Genomic DNA, 15,449 nt, shown 5'->3' with positions numbered 1-15,449 from the left:
AGGGCAAGCTTTCTGGACCAGGCAGATGGTTTGCTGTTGAGTCAGGTGCAGATATGAGAATAACTAATTAGATATATTAATCTTTGTCTGGAAGGTTAAAAATACCAAGAAATATGGGGGTTTCAGCAGTGAATGGGGTGGAATCCGAGTATCCTGTTGGTTCGTTTTGCCATGACGGGTCCAGCAGTGATTTTTGACTAAGTTTACGACATCCCATGCAATTTCCTGTTCCTGAAGGGCTCTCCTCCTTGCATGGCCAACTCCTGCTGTTGCCTCCTGTGTGCCGAGTGTTCACTGAGACATGCTGTTTGGACTCATCTATAATGCATCCTCTGCCCCGGGACATCATGTGTGACAAATGACCTATTTCTGTGCAGACCCCCATAGGGCCTTGACCTGGGGGGTGGGTGTGTAAATCACTGCATATTTATTAATTTGTGTCTGGTTGTTTTATTTCCGTGTGTTCAGATGTGGTAAATTATCTTAAGTAACTAGCTTGATGTGATTTGTGTAGTGCTATTATTGTAGTCGACCAGGAGATCCACTGCAGTGAAGCCCAGTCTGGCTTTTCCCCAGCTGACCTTGAAGAGTCCTCAGATGTCTGTGGTTCTCAGGAGCTAAGGTGTGGGAGGAATATGTTTGCATTATTGACACTGACCACTTGTTATAATGGCAGAGTATTGATGCCTCAGTTCTCCCATAAGGACAAGTAAGGTACCGAATTCCTTATATAGTGTGCTTCCGCTGGTTTCTCTCTATCCTCAGTATCTATCAGCCTGTCATCGTCCTACAGTCCACTTCCAGTCACATTCTGAACATTGGCCTTGTCTGATATTTTACATAATTGCCTTACATAAGTAGCAAGCTCAGTGCAGAGCCTGGGTGATATTAGTGAAGATGAATATTGCATGAGGAAAGCACTCGTTAAGCGTTAATAAGAGGATAGAGATGGAGCCCCACTGTCAGTCTGTCTTAGCCCCGCCCCCACCGTTCTGTCAGGCAGTGACTCAACTCTGCCTAGATGTGCTGGAGCCTTTGAGTCAGTGTGTGTGCCACCGCTCCTGTTTACCAGTGCCTAAGAAGGAGAGATGGAGGATTCAGTCATTAGGTGCTTGTGTTTTTGCCGGCTTTATGCTACAAATAAAAGCTGCTCTTGTCACACAAAGGCACCTAGGCCTGTCGACTGACTGCAGCCCCACTTACAGTTCACACTTAATGTGAATAAATGGGCTTAATTGTGGCCCCTCATTAGAGCCCTGCTTAGTAGCACGGCAGCTGAATCCTCCCTTTGGGTAAGAGGGCATTTGAAGCGCCTATTGTGCATCTCTGAATCAAGGATCAAGCATTGCTTTTGCTTAAAAGCCTTTTTATTATTCCACTGATTATTTTCTTATTCTTAAGGGTTTGTCCACCTCCAGTGATTAGGGGCCTTGTTGTAATGGTCCCTTTCTTTTTGAATATTGAGGAATTCGCTCAGATGTGATGAAGAAATTTGACCAGTTTTCAAGTTTATCAGTCAACAAAACAATACCAACTCGCCAAAATATGCTCAAACTACACAAAAATAATAAATGACATGTTTTAGTTGCTTCATAAATGTTTTAAAAAATGTCTTTCATTGGAAAGAAATTATTGGAATCACAAGATAACAAAAATACAACAACAAATCATTTGTGGCTGCAGGCGGGTTTGTACTTGCTAAAAATAAAAGAACAAACAAAAAATCCAAATAGCTTTAATAAAAAAAGCTATTTGCGAAAATAGTTAGTCAAAAATAGATTTTCAAGGACATTTAGACATTTAAAACGATGCAAAACTGAATAATGTCCCAGTCAGTTCGGGATGATATTGACAAACCTAATACCTTGATATTTTTTCATGTGCTAAAATATGTCTTTACAATTATTACTTGAGGTTGAAGTATTAAACATTACTGTGAAATAACCAGTGATGGAACATAACAAAGTAAAATTAGTAAAGTACTGTACTTAAGTATAGATTTTAGGTATCTGTACTTTACACAGGTAAATTTTAAAGTGGATACTTTTTACTTTTACTTCAATACATTTGAGAACAGGTATCTATACTTTCTACACCACAACATTTTTGAACAGGACTGAAGAGTAAAAGTATTTTTATTATTGTTTGAGACATGGTAAAAAGTTTAAGGTTTATTGTTCATATTTGCTCAAACATGTTCATAGTTTGAGCAAACAGAAATATATACAAATAAAACAGACAGAAAAAAGAATGAATTCAATTGTTTCTGTTGAACAAATTTACACTGCAAATTACTACATTTGAAACTTTATCAAACTCAAACCTCACTTTATCAAACCTTTACTCAAGTAAAGTGACTGATACTTTTACTTTTACGTGAGTATTTTTTGCTCTGGTATTTGTACTTTTACTTACTTTTACGTACTCAATTTTGTTAAGTAACAAAATTGACATTGGCATTTCACTTTAAAAATAATATTTTATATATATAATATATATATATATATATATATATATATAATATATATATATTATATATATATATATATATATATGCAAATTTTGCAATCAACAGCATTCATAAAATTTATATTGTGTTATATTGCTTTCCTCGATCTGTACAGTTCACATTCATGATATGCACTTGCTGCCATTGCCTGTGGTAGACAGTGCTGGCCCAGTGCACATGGGAGATGGGGGTAAGAGTGACACTATAGCCCGAGCCCTCGTGTGTTCTCAGGGGAGGGGAGCATGATTAGGCCTGCAGGTCTGGTTAATTCACTGGCCTCTCCATCAGGCCTGGCTCTTGGCAATTCTGTGTTGGAAAGCAGAATCACTGAAGCGATCATTACTTTTAGGAAAGGATCCAAAATTAAATTAGCCTCGTTTTAAAGGACATTTGTTGGTAATGGCAACTGGCCTAATTCTACGCTTCATGTTTTATTTGGCATATTTTCTGTGTGGTCTCCCTCATGCTTTACACTTTCTCTGCCTATCCTTCCCTTCTTTCTATGTCTTTCTGTCTGTCTGCATGTGTTGTCTTTGGGCTATTATTAGAGGAGACAGGCTGGTGGGAGTAGGTCTCTGAAGTAACTACTCTTGTCATGTTTGTATTTATAGATGTACATTTTGTTGTCCTGCTCACTATATGCCCTTTGTCTTAAGCACAGTGTAAAGAATAAAGAACCACTGACTCTAGCCATATGCAATTAATTTCACCAGCTGCTGTAGTCATTGTGTTGGCCAAGTATGTCTTCTAAAGGGCAAAGAAGGACATAGACTAAAGGTAGACCTGCTGTGGAACTCCCCATGGAAGAGTGAAGAGAGTATAAATAGATGCATACATGTAAGAAATATTATTTACATATTCCTAAATACATGAGTTCTCTTTTAATTCCATTTCTGGTCTTGACAGTAATAGCAATACTTCTAAGCTCTTCGAAAGACAAACATGTTTCAGTTACAATCCTTTATATCTAAAACTATCTTATTAATGTTTCATACTGTCCTGTCTGGTAAATTATCTGGAGACATGCTTTAAACACACAAGACTCCCATGCTGTCTCTTTGTTTATCTAGCTCTATCTTTGCTTTCGTTTCACATATAACTAGTATATGACAGGCACATAACAATCACCACCATTGCTACTGCGTGAATAGCAAATAAATACTTTTAATAACTAGTAAATACTATGGAGGGAATTTCCTTCTTCAGGTAGAATTGCTCTTTTTAAGAAATTGCCCTTTGTGTTGCTTCCATAGACATAATTTAAACAAAAACTTCACTTTGAAATGTATTTTTGTCATGTTTTTGTGTTCCTTCGCTACATGTTCAATCTGATTCTTTCACTCTCTGGTCTAAGCTCTTGCCCCCTCCCTTGCACTGTAATGGGAGAGTCGAAATCAATAGCACATTAGTCTGGCCGGAAACTCCTGTGAAATTAAATATGAATGACCGAGATGGCTGCTCTACCTGCTGCTGTGAGAGATGACTCTTGGGGATGTATATACAGTTTTGGTATTATTTTTTCCTTTGTACTGTTCAGGCCATTTCAGTGATGTTTTTCCTCTAGCTTACTGGATCACTATTTTGTCGGACGTCAGGATAGTGATATGATTTGCCAGAGGTTTCATTTTCTCCTAGGCCTCGGAACAGTTACCAGGCCTGATAGCACAAATGTGATATAGCAAATAGGATATTGAACGTTGCAAAGCCTGTCAGCTCAGAAGCAAAACAACAAAGCCACACCCATATTCTTCATACACAGCAGCAGTACTATTTGAATTGGAAAGATGTTATCAGTAGATCACATCTGACTTTTTTCACAATTTCCATCAAAATGCAATATGCGGCTTTCTCCTTTATGATGGTTTATATAGCCGCTCTTATACACACAGGAACTTTTTTATATGCAAATGCTGTACTTGCTTCCATTTTCATTAAGTGGCATGAATTCTTTTAACATGCTGTTTGGCTTAAAAGCATAATTTACAAGGTGGTTGCAGAGTGCGGGCGCAGTGGTGGGTGGTAATATGAGACAAAAAGCCACTGCGTATAGTTCTGGGAATTGGCAGAGGCACTGGCACTGGTAAGCTAATACATAGATGATATGGAGGTAGATGTAGATGCAAGCTATATTTCATCCCATAAGAGATGAAACGGTTTGTGACAGATGGAGTGATATTGTTCCCCTGTACTGCTGGTGAGTGCAGCCCCTCCTGCGCTCCCTCCCTGACAGATGTAGGGGGAGGACCACAGCGCACTCTTCTTTCTTTTCAATTGATTTGGGTGCTCGAACCCTCAGGGACTGGAGGGTGGTGATGGTGGTGGTGGTGGTGGGCTGCGAGGGGGAGCAGTAATGGTGGCTGGGGGTCCTGTCATTTCCTGCAACACAGAAGCTGCTAAAACTCTGGCTGAAGTGCCATAAAGAAATCATAAATATATAGTACCATATGCATAGATCTGCATATGTTTAAAGATGCTAATGTCAGTGTGTGGTTCGTGACTGACAGTATAGCATGCACTCATCCATGTAATGAAAGCAGTGGAAAATTTGTGGCTGCCTGCTGCTGGTGGCTGGCCCCAATGTGTAGCATTCAGTCATTTTCTTACAATTTATTGCTAAAGATAGAAAAAACATACTATCTACATTTACTTTTTCATTGCTGTACTTTGTAATAGTTTTATGTATGGTTGCATGATGGTAGGAAAGACATCCACCATAGCATGTCAAGTATTTCTGATCTTAATTCTAGCTTTTGCAAAAAATAAATCAGCCATATACACTGTAGAGTCCTTGCACTTACTACTGTATCAAAGTTATAATTTTACAAATACCTATTCATGCTGAACTCAAGGAAAAAATGCACTATTAGTGATGCTGGTTGATGCGTATTTAATTTTTTATTTTGCCAGATTTAGGAGGACTACAGTATTATTTAAATACAATAATACATTCTCACAATATTGATATTTGCATCACATTGTGCAGCCATATGTTGTTAAGCTTGACGAGGATGCTTGGGAGGCTACAGGAGTAATTAGGCAGATTTGGTGTAATTTAGCTATTAATACTTTTTAGCCTCCACTTTCAACCCACCCCTCTTTGTAGCACAAACATTCATGGAGTTAACAGCTGTCTTGTGGCAGATGTGTCTTGTTGCTTTACTTCACTCTCCATCCCTCGAGGGTAAAGGTCACGACAGGGTTGGAGGTCAGAGGAGAGAACCTCCTGAAGATGTTACATGTGGATGTGCATCTGCCTGCCCCATCTCCACTGAAAGGAGATTAGAATTAGCATTATTGATTACAGTGCTCAGTCTGGTGAACACTGATCCACCATCTATCTTTGGCAGCAGCTGGAAAAGCCAAGATCCAAAGCATGTGTTACTATTACAATTCAAGTTGTGATAAGCATCCCCAGAAAAAAAAAAAAAAAAAAAAATTCCAAATGATATTTTTTGTTGCGCCTGTTTACTCAACTAATGATTTTTTTGCTTGTCATTTTTTGAGATAATGATGTTAGTTTATTTTATTTTTTTACTGCTGCTTGCATGTCCTGGAAGCACATCCCAGTAAAAAGTGGTTAATGATTTTAATGGGGCTCTGTGGGGCGGGGTGCAGGGTTTGGGGTGTAGGGGGAGAGGGGCTGTGTCCTGGCCGTGGGCGCGTGGCGACTGAGCAGGTGGATGACGGGCAGCTGAGTAGTGGTCTCCAGGGGGGCAAGGGGCCTCCATTTTGAAGGACTCTTGGGGTTGAGAGAAGCCCTGAAAAAAGGCAACCCCATCTGGAACTGAGGTGGGGGCCCTGGTGTGAAAGAGATCTAGTGGGTGGTGTCTGACACTCTCTCTTTTGTTCTTCGGTAACACAGCAGTGGTGGTAGTAGAGGTGGGGGCTCACTGGGCGGTGGGGGCTGGGCGTTCAAACAATGGTACAGATCTAGGAATTGAAAGCTTTCGATGAACAGAAATGCAAGTAAGCAGACAGGAAAGGTGCAGACAGAAGAATGCATGGGGACTGCCCACATGGAGTTGGTGTAGGAAACCTGCAGAAAATGTATGGATCCTACTGCCATACAGATTTACATTTGACAGTATTTTCAAGTGAAGGATGAAAAGTTATTGAAAATTAAAAGCATCTGTTTTTGTATATGCAGGATTTCAAAAAGGTTTAGCTCAACTGAAGATTAACATTTCTTTTCCTACACTGGGGTGAAAGCGTGACCGAGCGGCTGCTTCAAAGGGAAAAGCAGTGCCTCATTTAGTTTTGTTAGCTTTCTTTTATGAGACAGACTAGTGCCTGCTGTGAGCCTGATGCTGCAGCTCTGCCTCTCCATACATAAACATATATCCCCAAGATGTCTGTCCCTGCTCTGCTGCAGCCAAGCCACTGTCACGCAAGGTTAATTTGGCCTGTGCTCTTTCATTTTTCACATCTCTTCTTTACCATTCATGCCATTCATCACCCATCTCACTGAGGACAGCTCGACTACCTGCAGCCGCTCTCCAGGGTGCTGAAAGGACTACTGCGGGATAGAGGCACTGACAGAGCGTGGGGGGAGGGCTACAAAAACAGCAGCAGCAGTGGCAGTATTAATACTTCATAGTACAATGTAGAGAGCACATAGTAGTAGTATATATTTTGGATATTTAGGCCAGTAATAATATTCTGTCTAAGTCTTTTCTTAATTGTACTTTTACAAGGTACTGCATTGTTCAGCTTAAACTATATTATTTGGTTTAGTGAAGTGAAGGATTCAAGAGATGCTTGATTCATTTACCTAACATTTATTAATGCTGACATTTATAGCCAAGTAATTAAACCCAAATTATTGTATAAGATCAGGGACATTAACTTAGCACTGAGCCACGCCTGATAATAAACCAACAAATGCGGCTGCAAATGTTGTCATCTTGTTAGGTCACATTTGAGGACTGAATCTTAAACAATCACACTTGAGGCATGGCTTTCTTTCTTTACCTTTTATGGTAAATGGCCCCACCTGCTGGTGAAGTGGTTTTAGGACAATAGGTTCCTTCACTGGTAAGTTGTTTTACCACCTGATGTCGCTACTATTGGCACAAAAGCGCTCAAATCTGTTAGGAACGAATATCGCACATTGTGCCGCTATGCATGACGGACAGTACATTTATAGGATGCTGGTTTGAACGGACTGGCTCTGCAGCTTTGATTCAAAGTGAACATTTGAAACGCTTGTAACTCTGAAACTGAAACGCTTGTAACCTTAAACTGTGGTGTGTGAGCACTTGTCTCCAGCTGCTGCAAACCGGTCAGGTGAGGTCTGTGCGCACAAATGGTGAACTGAGCGTAAAGTTGGAAAGTACCGGAAGTCTTGACTAGGAGATTCAACTTCATTTGAGCGGTGTGGCGAACAAATGAAATACACGAAATATGTCAAATATGATTTTATTTCTCTGATTTAATCTGGAAAAAGTATGCGCGATCACTTTTGTGTGATCCAAAAGGAAAACACAAAAACACCATGGACACTCATATTGTTTATGACTGCAGCCCAAGCCAAATGCTGAAATGAATGTTGAAAGTGCACATTTATTTTGAAGTTGTAGCGGATGTAATGGGTTTTCAAAGTCACGTTTGCTGCTTTGTCAGACTTGTACGCGGAGCGGCTGCGTGTGCAGCTCCCAGCCGCTAGGAGCAACATAGGAGGATCCGTGCCCGGGTCCCAGCGTGGAGGAGGAAGCGTTCCCAAGTCCCAAGCCCACAACACAGACGGGACAGCCAAGAAACGGCGGGGAGTAGTTATTTCACTCTACTTTTAGACTTTCTGCACATGGGGAAAAGAAATGACTTCTACAGCGAGCGAAAGAAGGGCGTTTGCTCATAAAATCAACCGGTAAATGACATTAGTTATTGTTTAACAGCCTCTCTGGAGGTGGTGACCCGCTGGACACTGTGCGCGTAGCCTTTAAGCTAGGATTTATTGTATCGCTTATCCTAAAACTCTTATTTACACAGCTGTATCTGATTTCAAATAACCCGCACAAGCTCTTAATCTGCTCAGACTAGAGATTTATTAGCCACTCTTCATAGTTGTGTGTGTGGAGCGGACTGTGTTATCATCTCTAGTGCTTTGCGTTATTATTGGACGGTAGTCTCCATGTAAAAGTGAGAAGTGTGATTAAACACAGTGGTAAAGAGGAAGCGTGTTTGGTATCGGGATTTGATGTTGGTCTGTTCAAGTGTGAGAACACCTTGCAGCAAAAGAACTACTGCCTGTTTTCCACATGTTGTAAACAGGTTCTTCTTCTTTCCATTTAAGATGGCATCATTTGTATGGACTGTAAACAAGGATGGATTGACGATCTATATAGGCTGGGCATAGTTGTGCAAAGCATGTCCCATTTAACTATGCATTTGCTGCTATATTTCTCAGTTTGTTCCAAATGTGTGCACAAGCAAAAGGGTTGTTTTTTTAGGTGGAGAGTGTGCACCCCACAGATTTAAGTTGCATTCCATAAATCCTCTTCTTGTTGGGCCTCATGCTATTGTTTTAAGACTGATGCAGGAAAGGAATTTTACTATGCATTTGCAGCTATATTTACCAGTTTGTTCAAAATGTATGCACAAACAAAAGAGTGAAAGGTCAGATGTTTTAACCTATTTGTTTTTAGGTCGATAGTGTGCATCCTGCAGATTTAAGTTGCATTCCATAAGTCTTCTTCTTGGTGGGACTCACACTATTGTTTAATGCCGGATGCAGGAAAGGGTGGGAGAGAGGGGTGTTATGGTTATTGCCCCTTCAGTCCATAGCTTTCCTCTTTCCTGCTTTAAATGGAAGTCCAGACATTTGCAAGTTTGTAGTTTGCCAAGTTGCTAATAGATACATTTGGAATACTGTATTGGGAAAAAAAAACTCTTGGTGACAGCACTGTAACTGTTTAATTTCCCATTTTATTACCATAGAGGGACCAAATAATAATCACAAACCATTCCCCCTAAAGTTTCTCATAGCTGTGTAGTCATTTGCAGCTTTAATAGCAAAAATGTGCATTATGTTCTCAGTCCACTCACCATCCATCTGCCTATAGTTGTAGTTGGAGGACTGCTATTCCTTGCTTTGTGTTTTTGTAAGCCCCTCGTTGCCGTTAGTTCATAAAGGCCTGGGACAGAGTTGGCACTGTGCCTGGTCTCCAGAGCCAAGACGCCACCTTTCTGTGAGATCCGTTAAACTCCCTTTCACAACAGCTGCATCAGCATCAGTGCGAGCAGCAGCTGAAAACCATGTGATAATGCATTCAAATGGCCTGCTTTGTAGTATAGCTGGATGAGCCATTTTCCATTCAGTAAATTCATGTAATTATGAGTTAAACCGTTGTTTTGGTAGAGGCACACAACTAGACCTGTCACGATAAACAGTATATTGACTTATTGCTCAATACAGATGGAACAATACTTTTTGGAGGTCAATATTTATGAGTACTTTTGTTGGCGCTAGTGGGAAAATGTTGGTTGTTTTTCTGAACTGCAATGAGATTTGAGCTATAGAGTTGCATTCTGTTATGTACTGCAGTGTTTTTTTTATCCATATTGTACATTAACAATACTTTTTGGGGGCTAATTATGCTTTATGGTTTTGTTTCAATATTATTATTTATTGGCTATATTTGCTAGAGCAATGTATTGCACTTCAAACTTTGTTATCTGATGGGCCTAGGGACAACATGTTTGTGTTATTCTTTTTGTATAAGAGTACAACATTGTAATACATTTTTCCTTTTCCCAGGACGGTTGCCTCAGAGGTCAGAAAACAAGTTTCCAGAGACTATGGATCTCCTCAATTGTCAAAGAAGCGAGGAGCAGCACACCACCCTGTGAGTCAACGACTCACGCCTGTGTTTAACTTGCTCACAGCCCTTTGTTTGAAAAACTAATTAGTGAGACCGGAGAAATATGTGATTAACTTTGTGAGGAAACTCCTAAACACAAGAAGTGCTTGAACGAAGAATGTGTTTTATTTAAGTATAACTAACTCATTGTTTCGTGAGTACCTTAAAACAAGCGGCAGTGTCTTACTGTGTGTTATGATCCCGGATGAGCCGTTTGAGTTTTTAGGTGTAAGTCAGTAGGCAAAACTAATTGGCTTTTACAGCACGGAACAGAATACAGTTTATTTTTGCAGTTGAACATCCATCTAAACTTTGCTTAGATCTTCAGACATGATCTGTAACGCTGTAAATGTCTCAGATATTTAATTGCTAGACCCTTTAGTTTAAAATGAAAAACCTCTGTGTTCCTCTTCATGTTTAGCGTTGTCTTATCTAACTGGTGTTTATTGACAGCTGCCCCTGACTGATGTGGTGGAGCCCATAGACTTTGAGGAGTATGTGAGCAGCCATGCCCCGGGGGTGGAGCCTGGGCCTCTGCGACAGCTCATAGAGTTTCCGCCCGACGATCTGGAGCTCCTCCATTTGGACAAAGAGTGCACTACACTAGAGCCCCCGCTGCCTGAGGAAGACGAGTGAGTCCAAGGCAAATGGCCAAGCATCCTGCCCTTTCCATTATCACACTCAGAGGAACAATATAGCTCCAACACAGGACAAACAGCACTAAAGATGGAGCAAAGCCTTTTCTCTCTCACACTGAATAAACATAAATATTAAAAGCCTTCTTTATTATTTATGTGTTTTTCTATTTAGTCCACTGGATCCCAGAGTGAGAGACGCCTTGGCAGTCTACACAGATGACTGGCTCATCATTCAAAGAAAGTATGTTACTGTCTGATGTGGGTTTTGTTGAACTAACCTCCATCACATTGTTTATTAAGTTACACAAGACCCTGTTTATTATTCATATGATTGACAGATACATTAACACGGGGCCTATATTTTTCAACTTCCTGTAGATACCAGAAATATAGCACTGTGCACACACCTCTAAACTCTGAGCGGCAGAGAGAAAGGCAGCGAGGGCTGGTCAAACAGACTTTTGAACTGGATGAGGCCGCCGTAGCTGAGCGTCAAGACGATCAGTAGATCAACTGTTAAAATTATTTTCTTTGAATGTTTCCCCCGCTTGTCATTCCCATTTCACCATTCACTTCACATCCTGTCGTATGGGTGGGTGATATGCTAAAAAAAATATCTGTCAGTTTATTGGAGCTAGATCAAAATTTTCATTACACTTTATATTGCCCTTATACTAATGTAACAACATCATATGCCTCTTCTTAAGGTTAAAACTTCATTGTAATTGTTTCTATCCACCTTTCACTCAATCACAGTAATTCTGAGATCAGACCAATCAGAGGTTTGGATAGGAAAAACTTTCTTTGTTTGAGCATAGAGCTGCATTCAGCAGAAAAATGTGTGAATAATGATGTGGCAAAAATAGCATATTGTCACAGGAATGAGATTACAATTAGATTTTTATCACCATATTGCCTATCTTGTCCAATAAAGTACAGACTGAAAAAATCTTGTATATAATTGAGTATAATGGTGATGTATGACTATTGTAATTTAATTATAAGTGCCTAGTGTAAACTGAAGAGGTAGCTTGTTCATCATTACTCATCATTCGTTAAAACCTACACATTTTGACTCATATTTATGTTAAAGCGGCCCTTCCCCCACAGAGGAGACTAAAGCTGAAACATTTGCCTGGAGGAACAAAAACATGATCTCACTCTGCACCTCTCTCTCTTCCACTGTGTGTCTCAGGATGACGTAAAGCGGCGCTCTGTCAGTCTGGATGAAACCCCGCGGGGCAGTTGGGCCTCCAGTATCTTCGACCTAAAGAACTCCTCCCCAGACGCACTGCTGCCCTCTGTACTGGAGCGCACGGCGGCCGAAGACCTGGACCGCCGCAACACAGAAGCACGGCAGCGGGATCGCCATGGTGACCTGCTCGGCCTCTATGCCCCTCCTGATGAGGTCTGTGTAAAATGGTTTTCCATAACTGATTGTCAGAACATGAAAACTTTTACTCAGTGCCAATAAAAAAACACAATAAGTGCCCAAATTTTATCAAACAAGTTCAACTTGAGTCTGAACTCAAGTTATAATCGTTTTGGTTTTAAATATTGTATACCAAAGAATACTGCATATATTCTCAGAAATAGTCTTTGAAGGGGCTGTACCCAATTTAGTAGGAAGTAGCACTGGTGCACTGTTGGCATGCTGGTTGTTGTTCGCAGTGTTGTTATGGCAAAATTTCACTCTGGGTAGTAAACGTTAAGAAACTTTAGGATGCTTGTAATGCGTTAACCCTTTAGCATCGGATCCTATCGTCGGCGATAGCGCGCGGATGCGGACTTTCCAGCAGCGTAACTCTGCAACCAGTCGTGCTCTATCATGTAAATTCAAACGGCGTCTCAAAGCAGAGACACGGGGCTATGTAAACATTTTTCCGTCAACGGTAATCTGCCTCTGTTGCTCCGCGAAGGTGACGAATGAGAGTGCGGGTGCTGCGGGATTTTCCCAGTCATTTATTCGATGCGTAAAAGAAAAAATACGCATGAAAGTGAAAAATAGAAGTAGATGTGTGAAAAAAATGCAGTAAATTCTGATACTTCCTTTAATATGATTTTTATGGCTAACAAAAATCTAAAAGTCTAGGTGACCTATACTGGCCCATAGTGTGCTCGAGTCCTTAAAGGGTTAATTAAGTAAGGAATAAGTTTGGACTGCTTCAGACTGTTTTGTTGTTCATGTTTTGAAGATGGTAAAAATCAGGAACAGTGTCTTTAAACTATTAATATACAGTGCATATTGAGCAGTGCACACAGCCTGGCTCCAGGAGACATGATATTCTTAACTTCCTCCGAAGCAAATGTCCAGATTAAAATCCAGCCCTTAGTATAAAACTATTTGCCTTACTTTTGACCCCCATTCTTTGTTTCTGTGCTCATCCGTATTCTGTTACATCGTCGTACTCCCCATTGCTTTACCTGCAGTCCCGTTGCCATGACGTTTGTGTAAATGTTATGGTGGTGTTGTGTGGCAGGATGAGGCTGTGGAAGAGATGCTCTGTCCCAGAAGTGCCCAAAGAACATTGTGGCCAGAGAATCATGGTTAAGTGTTTGTCTCTGAAGTGAGTGCTTTAAATGGCCATTATCTGTCCTTTATGCTTTTAAAGATTCTGCTTTCTTTAATATTATGATTGTGTGCACATGTGTTTTAGGTTTGAAATTGAAATTGAGCCATATTCGGGACACTCGCCCTTTATGATGTCAGAGAAAAGAAAAAGGTATGTTTTGTTGGAGTAATGGGATGAACTCAGTGTTTCTAAGTTAATTTTACAACTAGAAACCACTTATGTAATGATGAGCTCATATTTGACTAATTGAGTTTCCCTTGTCTTAAAAGGTCTAAGTGGTATCAGAGTTAAGATTACAGAGTCAAAACTGAATTAAAAATCAATTGATGTGCATTACCTCCCCACCCGTTACTCTCTCCCTCTTTCTCCCTCTCTCTTTCTCTCACCCTCTTTCTGTCTTTCTCCCTCCACTTATCCCTCTAACAGATTTCAGAGAATTTCTACTTCGATCTCAACTCGGATCCAATGAAAGCTCTTCTCAAAACCTCACACACCTCACAACAGCAATCTCCACCCTGGCTCGATCGGCCATTTTCTCAATCACATACCCTTCTCCTGATATATTCCTTGTCATAAAGGTATTATGAAGTTATACACAACATTATGTGTATGTATATGACATCTGTTTTCAAATGTAACAATTTGGGTGTATATTGCAGCTTGAAAAAAGTCCTTCAACAAGGTGACATTGGAGAGTGTTGTGAACCGTACATGGTGATAAAAGAGTCTGATTCTACCAAGGTATTCAGCCCAAAATTATGTGTTAAATTCATTTGCAAGTACCAGTAAATAGTAGACAAAGTTCACGGCAGGCAATTTCTTACTGTTAACACACTAATATTAATAACAATTTGCTTATGATTTATTCAGTGGGTAGGACGAGAACATACAGCATGGAGCAAAAGTTTTAGACAGGCGTGAAAAAACTGTTATCTTAGGTGTTATGTTATCTTAATAAATAAAAATAATTACATCTTGTATTTGTATCTGAAATACAGTAGAGTTTTCAGACATGGATGATTTGTATAATTTTGAGGAATAGATTTTTTACCCCTTAACTGATGATAATAGATATATTGAAATAGAGTGCTTCCTGTACATTTATACAACATTATTTTTCCTATGTGGCTAGCACAACCTCTCTAGGTTTTCACAGTAGTTTTAAATATTCTAACTCTTTTTTCAGCATAAAGAAAAGCTGGAAAAATTGAAGCAGCAGGCAGAGCAAGCGTGTATTCGTTTGGGGCGATTTCGAATGCCTTTTGCTTGGACGGCCATTCACCTCCTGAACATTGTGAGCAGTGTGGGGGGCCTGGATCGACTGGACCCTGATTGTGACACAGGTAACTGTCTGTCCTCTCTGCATACAGTCTGCTGCTTCATGTGGTTAAAATACACCTACAAAGGTCGGTTTGCATTTCACCACTTAATCAAATATGTCTGTGTATGATGTTTAGAACGGAAAGGTCATGGGACGTGGAATGAAAGAAAGAAGAAGGGATTTGAGCGGATGAGTGTTGGCGAAGACATGTGCAACTTTGCTACTTTCCGACCAGCTACACTGACAGTTACAAACTTCTTCAAACAGGTGTGACTCCTTTTAAAGTCAAAATTAACATTCACAATTTTATGTATTCAAAATATATCCTGTGCTTCGGTTGTTTATGTATTTACAAAAGGAGGGAGACAGACTCAGTGATGAAGACCTTTACAAGTATTTGGCTGATATGCGCAGACCGTCCTCTCTTCTGAGAAGGCTAAGGCCTGTTACGGGTGACACAACATTCTATCACATTTTCTTTACATTTTGAGTGTCTGTTATGTAAATGTTCACTGTTTGCCCTTTAGCCCAGCTGAAAATTGACATCTC

General features: G+C 40.2%; 1 protein-coding gene across 1 annotated transcript in view; it reads left to right on the top strand.

Moving 5' to 3' along the window:
• Window positions 1-8,179: 8,179 nt before the first annotated feature.
• The window catches only part of LOC117375293 (dedicator of cytokinesis protein 7-like), a 45,118-nt gene continuing 37,848 nt past the window's right edge, over window positions 8,180-15,449 (top strand). The window contains 10 exon segments of the mRNA XM_033971592.2: window positions 8,180-8,375; window positions 10,266-10,353; window positions 10,822-11,000; window positions 11,179-11,247; window positions 11,385-11,507; window positions 12,198-12,414; window positions 13,487-13,501; window positions 13,503-13,573; window positions 13,664-13,683; window positions 13,686-13,729. Of these exon segments, the coding sequence (XP_033827483.2) occupies window positions 8,326-8,375; window positions 10,266-10,353; window positions 10,822-11,000; window positions 11,179-11,247; window positions 11,385-11,507; window positions 12,198-12,414; window positions 13,487-13,501; window positions 13,503-13,573; window positions 13,664-13,683; window positions 13,686-13,729 (876 nt within the window). The 5' untranslated portion in view covers window positions 8,180-8,325.

The sequence above is a fragment of the Periophthalmus magnuspinnatus genome, chromosome 8, assembly GCF_009829125.3.
Source record: "Periophthalmus magnuspinnatus isolate fPerMag1 chromosome 8, fPerMag1.2.pri, whole genome shotgun sequence".
NCBI classification, from domain to species: Eukaryota; Metazoa; Chordata; class Actinopteri; order Gobiiformes; family Gobiidae; genus Periophthalmus; species Periophthalmus magnuspinnatus.
This window is presented reverse-complemented; position numbering and strand designations above follow the sequence as displayed.